Source organism: Rhodnius prolixus, unplaced genomic scaffold (assembly GCF_049639745.1).
Source record: "Rhodnius prolixus isolate KJV_2025 unplaced genomic scaffold, Rpr scaffold_7, whole genome shotgun sequence".
NCBI classification, from domain to species: domain Eukaryota; kingdom Metazoa; phylum Arthropoda; class Insecta; order Hemiptera; family Reduviidae; genus Rhodnius; species Rhodnius prolixus.
The window spans coordinates 28,174,238-28,195,519 of NW_027411582.1; the positions used below are offsets into that span (position 1 = coordinate 28,174,238).

Consider the following 21,282-nt stretch of genomic DNA (forward strand, 5'->3'; position numbering starts at 1 on the left):
AGCCAAGTCTGGAGAATAGGGGGGATGTGAAACGAGTTGGAACCCTATTTCCATTAATTTTGCGACCACAACTGCTGAGGTGTGAGCTGGTGCGTTGTCGTGATGGAAAAGGACTTTTTTGTGGGCCAATCGTGGGCGTTTTTCTTGCAGCTCGGTTTTCAAACGGGTCCAATAACGATGAATAATATGCACCTGTTTTACCCTTTTCCAGATACTCGATGAAGATTATTCCTTGCGAATCCCAAAAGACAGTCGCCATAATCTTTCCGGCCGAAGGAACGGTCTTCGCCTTTTTTGGCGCAGATTCCCCCTTGGTAACCCATTGTTTAGATTGTTCTTTGGTCTCAGGAGTGTAGTGATGTATCCATGTTTCATCCTCAGTGACGAAACGACGCTTAAAGTCATGCGGATTTTTCTGGAACAGCTGCAAACCGTCCTTGCAACACTTCACACGATTTCGTTTTTGGTCAAGCGTGAGAAAATCACTCGACTTCCTCGATTCAAACGCAATTCAATGCCAAACACAAAGAAATAGACCGATCTGGCTGAAACTTGGGGTGTGTTCTTCCAAGAGATGCTACTAACTAAACATAACCTCGATACGCGCCAGTAGTGCTATCTCTCTGACTTTGCACGGACTTTTCAAACGACCCTCGTATTTGGCGTTAAGCGTGTTAAGTTAAAGACAATATGTATTTTTGTTCTTCAGAAAATAGAATTTTAGAATACTATTTTTTTATTTCGAGTTCTATTCTAAGCACCAAATATTGGAATGTATTGATCGTTTCCTTTAGAAAATCAATTCTGACATCCAACTTCCGGCCAATCTCGTCACAAATAACCACTCTTTATTGTCATAAACATTAAATTGATCAATAAATACTACATCAATTAAAAAAAAAATTGATACATTGTTACCAATTAACGTAATTAACTATGAATAATTGAAACACCTTTCTATAGTTCAATCAGCTAAGAAAGATTATAGAAAAAACTATAGATTAAACTAGAACTACATTCATCAATACTAGAACTTCACAAACAACATACGTATATCATTCATCTATTCAATAAACTCATCGCATCATGGAAACCATAGAGCAGACAGGATTACCAACAGAAACTTATAAAATATTTGTATAAGCACAACCAATGCCACAAGGATATTAGAAGATATTATATGTGAAATATTCATTAATATGAACATTTAAATGAATTTATTAGCTATAAATTTAAAAGTAAATAAAAATTTAGTTGTAATTCCATTAAGGTAAATATTTATATCTTTTTAAAAAGTGATTCAATAATTTTTATATATTTTTTTAAGTAAATAAAATTGAATCTAATAATTTAAAATTGAAATTAAAAAAAATGTAGCGAATTAATTATGAATAAATAAATTATACATATATTTACGGTTAATATTAAATAAAATTTCTTTAACGATGGCACTTTTGAATTTATTCGGTTGGTGTGTTAGCCTGGCTAAAGAGCATTGCCGGCAATTATTAATCCGCTCACGTAGCCGAAGTGCCTGACATTTCTCCTTTAAGGCAAGTCAGGTAGGTTTGAAATAGGAACTCTCCTTATTATTAATGTTTTTAAGCCTTTTTTTTTTTATTATTTTAGCCTTTTTTGTTTTGTCTTTTTCAAAAAGTCTTTGTTACATTTTTGTTTTAAATTTTTTTTTTCTGTTAAAAGAACGATAACTCAGATTTCCAAGTATTTATGGCTTGAGGTCCTGTCTTTATTATTTTTAATGAATATTTTTTCTTTTTTAAATATATTTTTTCAAAGCGGCTTTTAAGAAGGAAAAAATTAGTAAATATCTGATGTAAATTACTGAAAATAACTAGTTCTTACCTCTTATGAAATGTTCGAGTTCATGTTGTAGGTCTTCTAGTAGGCAAGTTTCCTTAAAAAATGTTTAGTGGACGATATTAGGCAAGATTAGATGTGCCAGAATTTATATACTACGCCTCCTTCAACTGAAAAGAAATACAATTACATATTAAAGAAATATTTTGCCTAAAAGATTAAAAACTAATATAAAAATAAAACTGAAATATAAATTTTAAATTAATTTTTAAGTCTTAGGAGGGACTAACATACCAAAAAAAAATAACCATTACGATTTTAAAGATCTATTGTGGCGCATTTTGTGAGAAGGAGAACTATTCAGAAGCTAGAGAAACCGATGAGAATGAAAATATTAAGAGCAAAGAGATCGCACTGTTGCTGGAATGGTCGATATGGAATGTTGACATGGAAAGAACCGAGTAGGGCGACCGAAATTGAGATGGTCAGAGAACGTAAGTAAAGAAGCAGGTTTTATTTTGGAAATCAGGAATTCGGAAGGCAGAAGCACGAAACAGAGAAAGCTAGGTGAAAGAAAGACCATTTAGAGGAGCAGACCACGGTTCACTACTGGGTTACAGATTTACTGATGAAGATGATTTGTGGCCACCCTAAAATGTTTTAAGTTGGTGTATTACGTTTAGATTAGATTAAATTAGGGCGGCCTCAAGGCCTACGCCACAGCGACCCCTATGGATCTATTATGGCTCCCCGACTTTAGAGCTCACCCCTCCAGACCTGTCCGCTTAATCAGACTCTTAATTCTGGAGAGTGGCTCCTGGGTAAAGCTCACCAGCCTTGGTTTTTCTTTCCCCGAGTAGTAACATCCTTAGCCGAGATAAGCCCCCTCACACTGACACAACAAGTGCAGTGGTCGTTTCCTCTTCTTCCTGACAGAACCTACAAAGGTTATCCTCTGCCAGGCCCATGCGATGCATGTGTTTTTCTGAGCCTGCAGTGGCCCAGTTAATAGGCCTACAATTTTCCTTATAGCCCCACGGCCTTGGCGGATTAATTCTGCGGTCAGCCTCGGTGAATAGCCTCCGATGAACACCTTCGCCTAAGTTGGTGTATTGGATGAGCGCAATAATGGTTAAATGTGGAAGTGTTGTCAGAATAAAGAACTATTGCCAGAGCATTTTACCGGGCACTGCCAGCCTCCAGGTAATGGTCCAACTCGTAACAGAAAACCGAAATTAGGAGCTGTAAGTGCTTCTAAGTAGAGAAAAATCTAAGGAGCTAGCAGCAGGATTCGAACCTATGATCTCCGCGTTGGAATCCAGTATTCGCTAACCGCTCAGCTAATCTCAATCCATCAGATTTTGTTATTCTATTCATTATGGTTAGCACACTTTAAATCTTATTAAAGCGTCTTAGAAGTTGCTAATGACAACCTATCAAAACCTAATCTCTAACTTAAAGTGACCTAAATTCTAACTACATTTACTTTTTTGCAAACGTACTACATAACATGTTGGCCATTATTACAGCCTGTATAATTAGTTGTAATAAATAATTTTTTTTTTCAACTTTTAAATTATATGTCATTGGTAATATTATGCTCAATTAAAATTCCTTCATATTTGTGGGGCCCCCAAAATTTTAATATCATTTTATAGTTAGAAATTACTGTGGTAACTAGAATCTCATGTAAAAGTAATTCCCATTTATTTACTCTAAACTGCCTGAAGCTTTATAAATTTAAATTAATTTCTTTATTTTCTTCAGAATATATTCTCTGAGATGCATTTCTCTTCCATAAAACACTCTCTCCAGTTGCGTTAAAACCGTCCAAACTAGTTTATTTTTTAATGATGACTTGAGAAAAAACAACTTACAATTAGCTAATCATGGCTCTGTAATTAATAACTTCTGTATACACTTTTAATTTTATTAAAGTGCAGTAATTCTTTAATGATTTTTTTTCTAGCAATTAAATTTTGAATTATTTTGTAACTTTTTTAAAATGATAGTTTGGGCCAATTAAAACATCATTCACTATTTAATTACTATTATTAATATTATGTTTTACGATTTTAGAAGTTCAAATTTCAGAGTACTCCATGAATTCAAGCTAAAATTCCTTTAATAGAATTTTTTTCTGGAATTGATGGTCTGCTTTTTCTAAGACACTGACAAAATGGAAACCTTGTTTCTTGAAAAAAAGAAGGAATTTTAACTTATAAATGCTCATATTTTAAGAATATAATGCGTTTAGTGGTCTGGATTAATTAAAAGCGCTAATAAAGGAACCTAACATAATTAGCCAAGCAATAATTAATAAGAAGACAATAATGCTCTCTTAAAAAGCAGAAAACTTGCTTTAAATATATTGTAACAACAGGTGCCTCGAATAGCCGAGCGGGTTAAGAGACTAGACCCGCAAAGCTAAGATGTATTGTTGGTTTAGTGGGTTCGATTCCCGATCTGTAGGCCTTGGGCATTTTATTTAATGTTTAATATGAGAACTTTGTAGTAAAGTATGTTTGGTTAGTCGCCTAATCTGGACGTAAAAACCCGCCTGAAAAAATAGGCATTACTTTAAGTATTAAGTATAAAGTGCGTTGTCGATAAGTACCTATAAATCCCCAAAACTTTTTCCCGCAATTTAAGACGATAATCTACTCTCTTAAATCGAATTGATATTTCGGACTTCTGTACTGAGGCTAATAATTTGAAAACAGATCCTCACCACAAATCAATGATATTTCCCTTTTTTTAAACATACCTTTTTGCAAAAAAAATTCTATTATCTGATGAGAGAAAAGTTGTTTAAATATTACTCCGAACTAGATCATTGCTAATTAGGTAAACAACTAAAAAGAACCACTCGATACAACCACATAATTATATGATAATTAATTTAAAACTGGAATTATTAATTTTTTAAAAAGAGATATTTTTTAATTTGTTTGTATTTTAATAAAAATGATTTGAAATATTTTTATTTTTAAGCTAAATGTCCAAATAGATTTTAATTGAGGTAACCTTTACGATATTTAATTTTTTCGTTTGAAACGTGACATTAATTATAATAAAATATTTAATAAATTAGAAGCGCGTTTTATTTAATTAAGTTAATTAATTATAAACGAAATTCATTATTTTTGACAAACCAGACTTTTTTCGGAGTTGTTTTTTCTGAGCACTACCGGCCTTTGAAAAGTGTTCTTTCATTACATCAGCGGATGGTAAGCTGTAAGAAGTTTCTGGAAAGAGAAAATCTATGGGCTAAGCGAACCTTGGGGTAGTCTCCGCGTTGGAATCAAATTTGTCGCTGGGTAGTCCAATGCGAGGCTGAAATTGCCTGATATTAACGTTATTGGAAGGCGCTAATAGCCCTTAGGGCCTCTGTTGAACAGAAATAATTGTTAACTGCCAATCAAAGCTTTCATTGGGGGGCGATTCGGAGTTTGACTTCCACCTTTAGAGCCATCAGTATTAACTATTCGACGACATACAGTAACAATCATACTTCTATTTTGTACTACACATACGAGGGTCGTTTGAAAAGTCCGTGCAAAAATAAAAACTACTTAATTTTTGGGGGTAAACCTTTTTTATTTTTCAACATAGTCTCCTTTTAGGCTTATACACTTCGTCCAACGCTGCTCTAGTTTGTTGATCCCTTGCGAATAATAGGATTTGTCCAAGTCTGAAAAATAGCCATTCGTTTCTGCAATCACCTCCTCGTTTGAATAAAATCTTTTTCCCGCCAGCCATTTCTTCATATTGGGGAACAAATTGTAGTCCGAGGGAGCCAAGTCTGGAGAATAGGGGGGGGATGTGAAACGAGTTGGAACCCTATTTCCATTAATTTTGCGACCACAACTGCTGAGGTGTGAGCTGGTGCGTTGTCGTGATGGAAAAGGACTTTTTTGTGGGCCAATCGTGGGCGTTTTTCTTGCAGCTCGGTTTTCAAACGGGTCCAATAACGATGAATAATATGCACCTGTAATAGTTTTACCCTTTTCCAGATAGTCGATGAGGATTATTCCTTGCGAATCCCAAAAGACAGTCGCCATAATCTTTCCGGCCGAAGGAACGGTCTTCGCCTTTTTTGGCGCAGATTCCCCCTTGGTAACCCATTGTTTAGATTGTTCTTTGGTCTCAGGAGTGTAGTGATGTATCCATGTTTCATCCACAGTGACGGAACGACGCTTAAAGTCCTGCGGATTCTTCTGGAACAGCTGCAAACCGTCCTTGCAACACTTCACACGATTTCGTTTATGGTCAAGCGTGAGCAATCGCGGCACCCATCTTGCGGATAGCTTTGTCATGTCCAGATGTTGATGTAAAATATTATGTACCCGTTCATTCGAGATGCCCACAGCACTAGCAATCTCACGCACCTTCACTCTTCTGTCATCCATCACCATATCATGGATTTTATCAATGATTTCTGGAGTACCTCAACAGGGCGTCCAGAACGTTCAGCGTCACTTGTGCCCATATGGCCACTCCGAAAATTTTGAAACCACTTATAAACTGTTCTAATCGAAGGTGCAGAGTCACCACAATGTTTATCAAGCTTCTCTTTAGTCTCCTGAGGCGTTTTGCCTTTCATAAAGTAGTGTTTAATCAACACACGAAATTCTTTTTCGTCCATTTTTTGAAAATCACTCGACTTCCTCGATTCAAACGAATGCCAAACACAAAGAAATAGACCGATCTGGCTGAAACTTGGTGTGTGTTCTTCCAAGAGATGCTACTAACTAAACATAACCTCGATACGCGCCAGTAGTGCTATCTCTCTGACTTTGCACGGACTTTTCAAACGACCCTCGTATTTTTAAAATTATAAATAGGCGACTAATATTGCCGCCATGTTGTAGCCTCAAACCGAAACTGGTTAAATTACCGCCTCAAATCAACTGAACCTACAAAAGTGCCTATATTCTTATCAAGCCATTAAGAAATTCTTCATTTATTAAGATTGCATAAAACACAAGTTTTTCAAATAGAAAAATTTGTTTACTTAAAAGAAAAGGTTAACATTTAGTAATAATATTTCATAGTTCTTCGTCAAAGCCAGCAATTTCATTATGATGCAATTTACTTGTTACTCATTCGATGCAATCTTGAAGAGATATTTGTTGAAAAACATTTGTACCAAATTACTTTTTAACGACTTTTACAATTTGTTTTTATCATTTCTTAAAAAAAGAAAGAAAAATGTTAAATTTTTGTTAAAAAAAAATTTAGATTTTGCATGATCTACAAATAATCTTGTTACCTACAAACGAAATTATAGTTTTAACAAATTTGTAAGTGTCCTGTACACAACACAATTCAAAAACTATAATCTAGGCCAGGGGTCGGCAACATATTTCAAGTAGAGAGCCATATTTCCTTAAATAATTTTAGTAAATCTTAACCAAGAGCCGCAAGGATGGTAGAGTAAACAAACTCTGTTGATCATTTGTATTCACAAATTATTATTTTATGGAATTCAATAAGATTTAAATGTTTTATATATTTATTTTCACATATTGCAAAGTAAATAAACAAATAAATAATAACTTAACGAATGAAAAGGCGGCAGTCTTACAATATAAGTCAAGTACTATTCATTTTTCGAACCTATCACATTTAAAATCATTTTTGAAAAAATACCTTTAATAAATGGAATTTTCATTTGTTTCAATAAAATTAAAATATACAATATAAACTGCTCCACAAAAAAAGTGGCGCACTTTGAAAAAAGCGTTTATTTTTTGTTTTATCACATTTTGGGGAAAGATTATTAGTTTTAATTATTTTCATAAACTGTCAGGGAACAATTAATCGAATCAAGGCCCAAAGTTTCTTGTAAATAGAGAAGCAATTCCTCGTTTAATCCCCTTCGGTCTTTTTGTGTAAACAACAACGTGAACTTTACCTCAACAGTAAATAAATTTATTGACCTCTACAGTTGCGTTTCGACTTTTTTCAAGCTGGAAGCATTGCAAATTCTCAGAAAATGGTGAGTACTGCAGAGCAAGTGGCCCGTATTATTGCATTAGTTGAGGATGGACGGAGTGAGCGGTACGCAGCACGAACGTTAGGGTTGCCTGAGACCACCGTCCATAGAGCCATCCATCGTTACCGGGAGACAGGCCTCTGCACTCGCAGATAAGGTTCGACAGCTCGGAGAGCTACAGAAGCACTTGATGACCGATTTATTAGAATTCACACTCTGAGAAATCGTACATCAACTCCTTCTGAAACTGCTCAAACACTGCTTGCTGTTCGTGGAGTTTCAGTCAGTTCTGAAACTGTACGAAGAAGGCTCGCTGAAATGAATTTACGCCCCAGGTAGCAAGCCACGGGACCATTTCTCACCGTAGACCATCGGAAAGCCTGTCTAGAGTTCGCTAGGGAACACCGCAACTGGTCTGAGAACGATTGGAGAAACGTTCTCTTTTCAGATGAGTCCCGTTTTGCTCTCTACGCACCTGATGGGAGGCGACGAGTTTACCGAAGGCCTGGGAAGCGCTACGCTCCGTGCAATATTTCTGGTAGACTACCATTCGGAGGTGGTTCAGTGATGGTGTGGGCTGGGATTTCTTTGGGGGCTTAGACTGAGCTCCACGTGTTCAACAGGACAATCTTGAATGCAGATTTGTATGTGAGGGAAATTGTGCAGCAATATGTGATACCCTATGCACCATTTATTGGGGAAAATTTTATTTTTATGCAAGATAATGCCCGACCACACGCTTCCGCCTGTGTTGTTCAATATCTACAGGATACTAGCATTCGTGTTTTGAGGTGGCCAGCACGCAGCCCGGATTTAAATCCAATTGAACATCTTTGGGATGAGCTGGGTTGGCGATTAAGATGGAGAAATAATCCTCCCAGGAGCTTAGAAGAGTTGCGAGGTGCTCTGGTGGAGATATGGGAGGAATTAACACAAGATTTCGTGAGAAATTCAATAAGGAGTATGCCGAGGAGATTGGATGCAATAATGCGAGCAATACACGTTACTAAAATTCTTTTTCTCTTTTTTTAATCGGAAGAAATACTTCTTTTTCAAACTCATATTTTGCTGAGAAGTACTTTTTTGTTAAATTAAAGGTTTCTATTTCTTTTAGATCATTTTTTATTTTATTTTAGCCCTCCCGTAACTTCATACTTCTTATATTTGCTATCTAAAATAAAATTTAGAACAAAAAAGTTACAGAGAAAAAAAATAACGCATTTTTAATGTGCGCCACTTTTTTTGTGGAGCAGTGTATTTTGGGCAGGCTGAAGAGCCACCACACAATTTGGATAAAAGATTGAAAAGCTCGCAAGCCGCGGGTTGCCGACCTCTGATCAAGGGAAGTTTAAATTTTTATTATTTCAACTCTAAGTTCAAATAGCATTTAAGAATAAGATTATAAGTTTCACCATTTTTAAAAACTATCAGTTTTAATGGTTTACTCACGAATTCGGTTATTAATTTCAATTTTGGGGATGGTGGGGGTTGCAAGAGGTTTTTTTATTTTAAGCTTTAAGCGTCTAAAAACTTGATTTAAGCAAAGCAGTAGATCGGTACCAGATTAATACTATATTTTAGTATTTGCATAATATACTTTTATTTTACACAAAAAAGATCGCCAGAAATTATTCTAATTAATTTTTAAACCGCCTCTTAATTTCTCATCTTTGTGCTTTATCTCAAAGTTAAGCTTTTAAAAAAAAATTGTCTTTGGCTGGAATCTCTATGTTAAGATGTAAACAAACCGCTGTCATTTGTAAAACCAGTGAATTTTACTTTAAAAAGATGAAATAAAACAAAGAAAGTTTAATATACAAATTGGCTGTTCTTATCGTTAAAAAATGTGTTAGTCAATGTGAAACAAATTAACTCATCAGCACACAATGAATAGTCGAGTTAAATATAGTGAATTGGTGTTGATATCACTTGCACGGCCATCTAGATTGTTATCGCTTCACACAATATATTCATATATCTTTTTTATACAAAGAATTATATATGTACATATATATATTGTGACCACAAATAATTTTTTGTTATTTCTTTGACTTCCTCCAAGGTTTGTCATTGGTTCATTTATCGTGTTTCTTTTTTTTTTAACGCACGCGCACTAATCAAATTAAATACAAAAAAAAGGACCCTAATGGAGAAGGAAAAATGATGTAAGAGTATGTTTCAACACTGTTAACTGCAGTAATTATCATGTAATCAGTGCACGCACTGCCTCTTTTATACTAAACAGGAAATGTAATGGCTGCCACTCAATTCTTTTGACTTTGACCATTATCACGCTACTAACAGGGGAATTTACCCTTTACACTTGGCTGTTAGATGTATTTTAGTACTTATTTTATTGGATTAATCCGCTTTGTTCTACACCATTTTTTTAGTACTGTTAATTGAACAGTTATGTAGCTAATTGTCTGTTGGCCTTTTTTGGCTCTTCCTCTTCGAAGTCCGACATTGAAAAAAAACTTTAAATTTAGACTTTTAAGTATGAGCACTCCGAAGCAGAAATTTCTGTATTGCTTTTAGATAATGTCCTACAATTCAAAAAGCACTTCTATTACAATCAGCGCGTTGGCGTTATTACAATGATAACTTTAAATAGTAGTGAATTCAAACGAGTGGAGAATTTATCCAGTGAATAACACTCCAAAAACTCAGTCTTCACCTGAGAGGAGATCTCGAGGCCACTGTCTCTTTAAGGCGTATTGTTGCCAGGAAGGGGTACTAGAAGAAAGATTTTAAGCTAGAGGATTTGCTACGTGCGATTTCAGATTAAAGTGGAGTTTCCTGTATCAGGGTTTTGGTGACTTCGGTTGATTAAAGGAATGTTAAGATCTGTATAGTCTGGTTAGAGGCATAAGATGAAGTGTTTACTGTGGATCCAAGTATTTTAGATTGAAGAGATTGAATCCTTAGCAGGTTGGTGCATTTGGTTGAACCACACAGTTCTAATCCATTTACCCAGATAGGTTTACAAAATTAAGTCTAAATTAATCTTTTGTTATCAAGAACCATTGTAGATCTGTCGTCCAAGAGTTTTTTGAGTTGTCGATGGAGTCTGTTTTTTTAAAAATTTAGTTGAGAGGTAAGGCGGAAATTAATTTTTTCTTCTCAATATTTTTTCCATTAAGAATTTTTTCCAATTTATAAGATTAGTAAAAGTAAAGTAAAGTAATCGCCTATTTATTCAGGCGACGTTTAACGTCCAAATACCCAAATTAGGTGTCGTGGCTAGCAAACATACTTTACTGTAAATTTCTTTTATTAACCATTAAATAAAATCCAAGGCCCAAGACCGGGGAATCGAACCCAGTACCACAATACATCATTAGCTTCGCAAGTCTCGCCTCTTAACCGCTCGGCTACCGTGGCGCCTACATATTTAAATAATTTAATCAAAATTTACTTAAGGCTGGATAAATTGTCAGTAAAATTGTTGTTACGAATTAATTCTTTAACTTTAACTGTTATTGTTGTTAATAACTTAAAATTTAATTTAACTCGCCTAGTACAGGGGTCGGCAACTATTTTAAGTAGAGAGCCATTTCTCCTTAAATAATTTTAATAAATCTTACCAAGAGCCGCAAGGATGATAGTGTAAAAACCTCTGAAGATCATTTGTATTCACAAATTATGATTTTATGATATTCAGTAACATTTAAATGTTTTATATATTTATTTTCACATAATTTCAAAGTAAATAAACAAATAAATAATAACTAAACCTGTGTTTGAATGAAAATGGCGGTAGTCCGATATACGAGTATTACGTACTGTATTTTAATATAATTCTATTCAATTTCAAACCTATCACATTTAAAATTCTTTTTGAAAAAATATCTTTACTTTAATAAATGAAATTTTCATTTGTTTCAATAAAATTGAAATATACAATATATTTTGGACAGGCTGAAGAGCCACAAAATTTGGATAAAAGAGCCGCATGCGGCTCACGAGCCGCGGGTTGCCGACCCCTGGCCTAGTACAAAGGATGAAGCTAAAGTGAGTTAAAAAAGTTAACACTAGATAAGATGAGTATATTTCCGTAATACAAAAAAGTTGAATAATTATCGTAACTTTAAACAGCGAATTAAAAAATTCCAACTGGCCTAATCTCGACTAAACACTGGGAATGATTTGCCATAAATATTCCAAGCTGGTACAAATAAAGAATCAAAAATTATAATAATGTGACAAATTTTTTAATAAATCGGCCCATCTTTTTGTATGAAAATTGGTCTCAATTTAAGAACTAAGTGGAGTTTGGTTCTTGGTGACCCTACACTCGCAGGCTATCTGGATGGCAAAAGAACCGTCTTTATTAATATTCAACTGAGACCGGGATTCGTAACGATTCCATTAAGTAGACAAACAAAAAAGGGGTTTTTATGCTCTCTTGGAGTGTGAGTAAAGCATTAAGGTTGGGATTGAGAGGCTCCAGGCTTATAAAACTCCTTCCACTTGGGAACTAGTTAGCGGCACGGCGTGTCGACTAACATCACACAGGAGAAGAGAGAGACAGAAAGAGAAAATTGGTTAAACAATCCCAAAGTGAGAGAGAGAGGAGTTTATTATATCAAAGTTGAAGTGGCTAGACTGGATGGGTATGGGGTAAAGCTTATAGCAATTAAGAAATAGACTGGTAACAGTAGTATTGGGATTGGTTAGTTTAATAAAGTAGTGGGGGACGCCCATTGGTCGATACTCTGGCGTCTCCCTTGGCAACTGGCCACGCCCACCATTATATACATATATACACTATATAAACCTTTAACTAGATCTTCACAACCCTCTTCAATTTATTAATTCCCCTCTTTCACTTTAACCCTCCTCCTCCTCCTCATTTTTTGGGGGGTTTTCTGTTATGATTCCCCTAAAGTTTACCCCCTCCCGAAAAAGACTCCTCTTTTTTTGTTTTTTAGAAAACCCCATTCTCATTCTATACAGAGTTTCCACTTAAAACAACAGAAATCTACTACTTATAAAACTTTTCCGGCCTCCATTCATGAAGAGGGGCGGGCAATAAATTCCATTTTGATAAACCTACCCTCTGCTCTTGTTTTAACAATATTCCATCCCCTCTTTCTTGATTGCTGTATTGTTTTATTTTGTTAATTCTTTATTATTACTAGTTGGCAACTAAGTAGTTTCGGTTTTCACTCACAGGGAGCGGACCTTCATGTTTTCAATTAGTCGTATTGGTGGCGTACTTTGCCCTATCATATTTAGTAAAGGTAATATTGAGGTTACTTTAGAAATAAGTTGTGGCGTGCTTTTTCCAAAACCCTTACTTCTGGGACCATTTCAAACGCAGTGCAAAAACAAACATTTTCGGCATATTTTACTCTTTTTTTTATTTCCGCAAAGGGGAAAAAAGCTGCGAAGCTCACAAAGAGATATGCGAAGTTTATGGCATTGACTGCTTAACAAAGCGCACTTGTCCAGAATTGGTTTAAAAAAGTTCGTTCTGGAGATTTTCCCCTCAAAGATGAGCAACGCCTCTGGTCGGCCTGGTTGATGATGACCAAATCAAAGTCATAATTGAAGAGGATCGTCATATACCTGTTCGTCGGGATTGCAGAGAAGTTAAATGTATCCCATACAATAATTGAAAAACACTTACAAGTGTCTTGGACTCATTAAGAAGCTGGATATATGGGTGTCCGCATGAACTGAAACAGATTCCCTTAACACAACGAATCAACATTTGCTATAGCGCAATGAAACCGACCCTTTCTTGAAAAGAATCATAACTGGTGATGAAAAATGGGTCCTTTACAGTAACATATTGTGAAAACGATCATTGTGCAAGCAAGATGAATTCAGCACCAACCACATCGAAAGCAGAATTGCACCAAAAAAAAAGAAAAAAGATCATGCTGTCTATTTGGTGGGATTACAAAGGTGTTCGTGTATTTTGAATTGCTTCCATAGAATCAGACGATCACTTCAGAGGTTAACTGTCAACAACTTATGAAACTTGAAGAAGTAATCAAAGAAAAACGGCCCTGAATTGGCAAATCGAAAAGGAATTGTGTTCCATCATGATAATGCAAGGCCGCACACATCTTTGGCTGGTTGCGGGAAATTATTGGAGCTTGGTTGGGAAGTGATGGCGCATCCTCCATACAACCCTGATCTGGCTCCATCTGATTAACACTTATTTCGGAGTTTACAGAATTATTTGAATGGAAAAAACTTTTACAGATGAAAATGACTTTAAATCGCACTTGGAAAAGTTCTTTGCTGTTAAGGACCAAAAGTTCTATGAGCAAAGAATCATGAAGCTGCAAAAAAGATGGCAAAAGGTCATTGAACAAAACGGCAAATATGTCATTAATTAAAAATTATATTTTGTAACAAAAAGAAGTGAGTTTTATATCATAATTCAAATCCGAAATTACTTAGTTGCCAACCTATTATTTTTACAGAAAACTATAGGGAGTAGACCTTTCCTTGCCAATCTTTATTTCATTTATTTTTTTAAATTACTTTAATTAATCCCAACCTAATTTGACTAATTTTGATTAACGAATTACCAATTATGATTAATTTAGATTAAAACATCGCATCCAAAATGATGCTTATTGTGCTTGACGCCTTGTAATTCTAGAAGGCCGAGAAAATAAAGCTAATAATGCTGATAAAGAGACGTAAGATATTATCCAATTACAACAACAGAGCGAAATGCGGCTAAAGCAAGTCTAGGGAACGGAATTAATTCGCTATTATTATTTATTTATTTTTAATTTAAAATGAAATTTTAAATCGTCATTGCATAACGATGACTTTTCCAGCTCATTGCTGGATTTTGGACAGTGTTCTCTCGTTGTAGACATCAGTTTCCATTAATGGGCAATAGAGGACCTAGTTGCTTCTGGGAAGAGAAAATCTAATGCCTAATTATTTTTTATTTAAAATTATTAATCTTTTTAGATATAAATTATTATTGTATAATTATTTCATTTAAATTATCCCATCATCTTCAACCAACTGTGGACAAAGTACGCTACCTTGGCCAAACGGTTGGAATCCCCCAGACAAGACAGAAAAGACAAGAAACTAACCAACGCTCAAAACTTCTCGCCAGACTACTTGACAAACGATCGAAACTTAACCTACATAACAAAAGACGTTCCAACTCACTACGCCTCCAGACATTATGGTCCAAAAATACTTCGAAAAACTTCATAACGACTCCGTTCTGTGTATCTAACCTTACTATCCCAAAAATCCCTTTCATTCAAAGATCTTGCTAAAACTCGTTTTCTCAAATTCATCATTCCATTCTACAGCAGCTCATCCTAACCCTCTCATAGAACACCTATCTTCCACCACATTACCAGGTAATCCTCTAAGGAGATTGAAGAGAAGATGGCCCTCGTGATCTACTCTTATCGTGAGAGCAAAGCACGTTACTGGAGTGGCACCACTGGATGCCTTCTCCACTCGTGATTTTCTTCTATTTCTTTTTTCTTTTACCATATTTGCTTGTTGCAACAACCGTTGCAGTGGTAAATTCCAATAAAAGATTAAACAAAAAAAAAATTAAGAATCAATTTAAGTAACAGAAAACAATATTTTACAAGTGATTGCACTTTGATGAATAAAATTGACTTATTTCTTGAATTCTATTAGAAGGAACGTAATGAGCAGTTAATCATAGATTAAACCACCACACACGCCAGTATTGATGTATAGCCTATTGATAAATGTTGTACGGCGAAGCTCTATGGTCGGAATGGACTCACAATAAAATTGAATTATTGTTACCTAAGTAAATTTTTGAGATACTTCAATTGAAAAATAAACAAAAAATCCATTCCACAATACTTCTGGTTACTGCTTTCGACCAAAACATTTTTATAGATCTCAAGATAGCAAAGAAATATCTTTAATTTTGAATTTCTGAGATTTTTTTTCCCCTGCTCTTGAGTTGGTTACCATGCAAAACCCTGACCACTTATATACGCCCTCACCTAATTTCGAAACAAAACAAAAAAACTTTTATCAACTCATTGATCTCGAGAACTTGAAACCCCAATGAGCACTAAATCTCACAATGTCGCAAACTATTTATGACAAGAAACGAGGGAAAGTGAATATGGTAAATTTATATTTCACCGATTATTCGCATAATTTTTCCTTTTAATAAACTGTTTATAAGAAATCGATATATTTCTTTTAAATATCCTACCGCAGGATGTCCAACCATTTTTATATTTAACCTTCCTCTTTCGTTCCTTTCCATGGTCTTCTAAACCAGGATTCTTCATACGCTTTAAGGGGAGCGTCTAACCCTTGATAAAAGATTCTTTTTTGAAATTTTCTGCCCCAACCGTTCAACGTTCCCTTCTAGGCTTCGATCAACAACCCATGTAACTCAAATCGATCTTAAGATCGACAATCTTACAAATTGTACGCAACATTGCAATTAAAAAAAAAGATCAAAAACAAATTAAGAAACTTGCTGACCACAGATGAACATCTAATAATAGTAAACAGCGCGAGTGTGAAATGGATTTAGTTTTATTCTGTGTTGGAATATTTACTATTTCGGATTTAGGAGTTAAAACAAAGAGGAAAACTATTGGAAGAAGCAGAAGAAAGAAGACCGACCAGAGCTCTTTTACATTATATTCATGAGGTGTATGCATAATGTATGGCAAGCAAATGTGGCCACAAGAGCTAATAGGGTGTCCAGTTAGGGATAGAAGTCTACCCACAAACTCTTGTTTTGCAGATATTGCATTTATTGTAGAAATACTTCTACAATATATTCATTGATAAGTATTTAATACAGTGACTACCATGCTGTTGTACGCATGACTAGAGATTGAGTATTGCAAAACCAATATAGTCAATATCCACATAATGGGAAATTAAGTTTTAACCAAATTAGTCACAGATTTGCGGCGTCATAGCTGTGATGCATTGAGAAGTGCAATGTGCAATGTAAATAACAACTAGCTTTGCACAAAAGGTTATCTATAATTGCTGACAGCGCCTTTAATTAAAATTTTAGCATACACCTTAGTGTTTTCTGATGCCTAAGATTTCTGATGCCCGATCTGTATAAACCCCCCCCCCCCCCAAAAAAAAAACCTGAGGAAACCCTGAAGTTAAGTAGAAATGAGATAAATCGGACTACAGGTTTTAGAAAACATTTTCCTAGGGTGAAGTTTGTAGCCTTTGCCAAGAAGGATTTTCACATCCTGCCTGTACAGGTTGCCACCAAGAGGTTGCTGTATTAGGATACATAGCTCATTGTAGATCTTATAAGAAGGAGGATCATCTGTTAGTACATTCTGGCTACCACGGTAGCCGAACGGTTAGAGGCGAGGCTCACAAAGCGAACAAGTATTGTGGTACTGGGTTCGATTCCCGGTCTAAGCCTTGGATTTTATTTAATACTTAATAAGAGAACTTTGTAGTAAAGTATACTAGACCACCTCCGTCCACGACACCTAAATGGTAGTTGGACGTAAAACACGCCTGAAAAAATAGGCATTACTGTACCTTTTTTAAATGATTTTAAGTTAATTTTAAGTTCATAAAATAAACAGAAATTTGGTTTACTTAGTCAGATAAATAAAGCAAATTTAATTCAAAGCAATTTTAGCCAATTTAAGGCCAACAAATCTACAATCAATTGAGATATAACTGTAAGCATCATCATGCATCAAGCTCCAACTGTTTTGTTGTCGACATACTAGACGAATGCTACGAATTCTGTCCATCAAAGGCTTCAAAAAATATTTAAATAATACACATTGGAATATTAAAGAACAATTTCTTTGAGCGTAATACCTTCCTCAAAACCTGTTCTTGAAACTTCTTTGAGACAATACATAAATTGGAACAATAGTTCTTTTAAGGGAAGGGATTAGCTATGAGGTTAGCATACTGGACTCCCACGCGGAGGTCCCGGGTTCGAATCCAGCAGCTGACCCTTAGATTTTCTCTTCCTAGGAGCTTCTTACAGCTCACTGTCCGATGATGGACAGTGTTGTCTGTAACGAGAGAACACTGTCCGGAGGCCGGCAGTGCACTGGAAAAAGCTCCGGGCGCTAATGACCTCAGCTGTTGATGCACCCAAAAAAAAAAAAAAAAAAAAAAAAAAAAAAATAGTTCTTTTAATTTACTCAGAGAATAAATTGATATTCGATACGTTCTCGGCTTGTTTCAACATTACTCCTTAATTGATATGAACCGGTGATATATTAAAGCTAATTATCTGTCCAGGGTTGGTTCAATAAGCCTTCAGGACCTGCCCGGAGTGTCAATAATCTAATCTTATCCAATGGTTATCACTTAAAACAATAAGTACCCTTTAATAGATAAATAAAATGAAGAAAAAAATAATAATTTATGTTTTTTCTCTTGTTACAGGTAAAAGTATGGTTTCAAAATCGGCGGACGAAGCATAAACGTATGCAACAAGAAGAAGAGGCAAAAGCTCAACAACAGCAACAGCAGCAACAACAGGCTGCTGCATCCAATAAAAATTCACACCATGTAAACAAATGGAAACAAGATACGTCACAACAGCCGGGTGGTGGCCAAAATCAATATCATATACATAGGCACGAGTCGAGTAGTGGGGATGAAGCGTAGTCCTAAATTTTGCGCGTACGTGAGTGTGTGTGTGTATGTGAGTGTGTATGTGTAAAATAATAATTTAAAGAAAATCTGGAACAAGAAAATGATGATTTTTCGCGACTGGTAAACTAAGAAAGAAGATTTGGTTCCAATTGATTCTCTGTTCTATTCAAGTTTTTGTGTCAACAACAAATTGGTTGCACTTCCTTCAAGGATTTAGTAGGATAAAAAAGGACTGGTGGTGAACAAGAAGAACAAGAACAAGAACAAGAAGAAGATAAACTGTAAACACAGTTGAAAGTCGCACAACGTATAGCTCATTATCATAGAGTAGACAAGCTGATAAAGGAAGATGGTGAATATGGAAGGTAAGAGAGGAGAATATGCAGGTGACTGCGTTCAGCTTCTAACAATGCCACTCGTTGCATACCAAAAGAAAAAAAAACCTCCCGAAGACAGGCTGACTATCAAATCCACCAACAATTCTATGTATAAACTACTTCAAAAACATCAATCTTCCTTCTATCCCCCTTGATTAGGTTCAAAACAAAAACCCCCCCCCAAAAAAACGGTTAACAGTTCAAAACACTACTCGAGAGCAAGAGGGTAAACCCCGTGACAGTTACTGAGTCCCGGAAAAATTGTCAAGGAAAATGTGTAAATTTTGTAAATATTAATGTGAATAGTATAAATTAATATAAAAATGAAAAAAATAATAATTAAAAGAAAAGGATGGACTAGTCGACTCGATCGTTCCGATAAAAATCTGATTTTCAGACATTGTTACAGTACAACCAATCTTTTATTCATGCAATGTTGCCTAAACTGGCCAACAAATTAAGTATAAATTATTATATTCTATAATAAAAATGGGCATTAATTAATTTTATTTTTTTAAAGTAGAAATTATCCAATTTTTTAATTTTGTAGGTTAGAAAATGGTTGGCGATTTGGTGTTTAAGTTTCGAAACGGTTTTTTTACAGATTGGTCTGTATAGGTCTGTCAGTCTGATCATGTTTCTAAAATTTCTGGCAGTTCAAATTCTATAGGTTTAAGTGCCATCATCAGAATAAATTATTCAGTTATTTTTTTTTTTGGAGGGGGGATTTAATTTGAAAAATTGGCCTAGAAAATTTCAAAATTTTGGGCCACTTTTAGGTGATATGAGGGGGGAGAGTTTTTTATTTTTTATTTTAAGTGCCATTTTTGGGTAATGTACAGCCTCAATCTTCTTATAAAAAATATATACTAATTTATTACTTAGTCTCAGGAAGGCGCATTTAATTTATTTCAAAGGATATTATCTTCTATCATCAATTACCTCAGCAACTTTTTTCTGTACTTTTGGCAATGAGGAAGTCGATGCCCGTTTTTATTACAAATATAATAAATTAATGTATTTAAAAAAAAAAAATAATTCAATTTAATTACAAGAAATTGACGATTTAAAAAAATCTACTGTATTTTAAACTGGTATTAATGATATAAATCGCGAAATATGTAAATATATCCCGTGTGTATAATGTACTTAGTATTATTTATTGTGATAATTATATATAAATATAAATAAAATATATATAAATATGAACTCGGTCTTGTCAGTGCTAATAAATATATAATTAAAAAAAATATTGTATATATTTAGCACTGAAAAACCATTAAAAATAAAAAAAAAACTAAAATAATTGTATAATAATTTTTTGTTTTATTTTACGTTTTAGTTTTTAGCCAGCTGTCTGTACACGTTTAAAAAAAATAAAACAGTGCCAAATATATTTAAAAAAAAAAAAAGTAATACTCATTTTAAAAATTGTATTATTTTTATAATTTTTTTTTTTTTAAATTTTAAGTTCAATTTCCTGTTTAAATTGATTTTTTTTTATTTTTAGTTTCAAATGATTTGTAAAGAATGTTACATACGCAGAGGTTTTTTTTTTTTTATGAAATAATATAATAATGGTAAGTTTAAAAAAAAGAGTTGTATAAAAATTATAGTGTCAACAAAGTTCCCATTAATATTTATATATATATATATTAAAGAAAACGTGAAAAGAAAATTCAAAAAATAAACAAAAAACGAAGGATTATATTTAATTGAAAAACGTTTTAAAAAAAATACACTAATTTATCCTCAATTATTTGGTTTAGTTTTCTTATTTCTTTCAAATTAATTACCTCAATATAATAGAAAAGTCGTGTGAGTGTGCACAATAGAAGTTAAAATATTAAATAAAGTTAATAATCACAGTAAATTGGGCCGAAAATAGCCGACAGAAACCGATCGCATTCGGCTTGTTAGAGAGAAAGTCGTGTGAGTGTGCACATTAGAAGTTAAAATATTAAATAAAGTTAATAAACACAGTTAATTGGGCCGAAAAAAGCCGAAAGAAACCGAACGCATTCGGCTTATTAGAGAGAAAGTCGTGTGAATGTGCACATTAGAAGTTAAAATATTAAATAAAGTTAATAATCACAGTTAATTGGGCCGAAAATAGCCGAAAGAAACCGATCGCATTCGGCCAAATAGAGAGAAATGAGAGAAATTATACTAAAAAAAATACGGCGCTAAGGCTGGTTGGGTTACAGAACCAGTGATTCTTAGAAATTTCTTATTTTTCCAGCTAAATTGCTGTTCTCTAACCCATCGGTCCTTAATGGCATAGGTTTGTGCTGAATTTACTGCTCTGCAATGAGTTTTTCCATTATATCTCAGGAACGGATAATCACAGAAACTTCAAATTTGATATTTCATTCAGGTGCCACCAGAGGAAGCTGCCATAAATTTTTGGTCAAAAATAGGTGCACCGGAAGTACCACTTTACTGAATAGATTTTTCACTTTTTTAACT

The 21,282-nt window shown here is 34.4% G+C and overlaps 1 protein-coding gene and 1 long non-coding RNA gene across 2 annotated transcripts in view; one reads left to right on the forward strand and one right to left on the reverse strand.

Moving 5' to 3' along the window:
• Positions 1 to 19,460, forward strand: part of LOC141447297 (homeobox protein EMX1-like) — a 99,692-nt gene extending 80,232 nt beyond the window's left edge. Inside the window, exon 3 of the mRNA XM_074114709.1 lies at positions 18,224 to 19,460. Coding sequence (XP_073970810.1) covers positions 18,224 to 18,448 — 225 coding nt within the window. The 3' untranslated portion in view covers positions 18,449 to 19,460. The remainder of the gene's footprint in view (positions 1 to 18,223) is intronic.
• LOC141447298 (uncharacterized) overlaps positions 1 to 21,282 on the reverse strand; it is a 65,719-nt gene that overhangs the window by 32,742 nt on the left and 11,695 nt on the right. The window contains exon 2 of the long non-coding RNA XR_012454249.1: positions 1,864 to 1,988. This is a non-coding gene — a long non-coding RNA (uncharacterized lncRNA). The remainder of the gene's footprint in view (positions 1 to 1,863; positions 1,989 to 21,282) is intronic.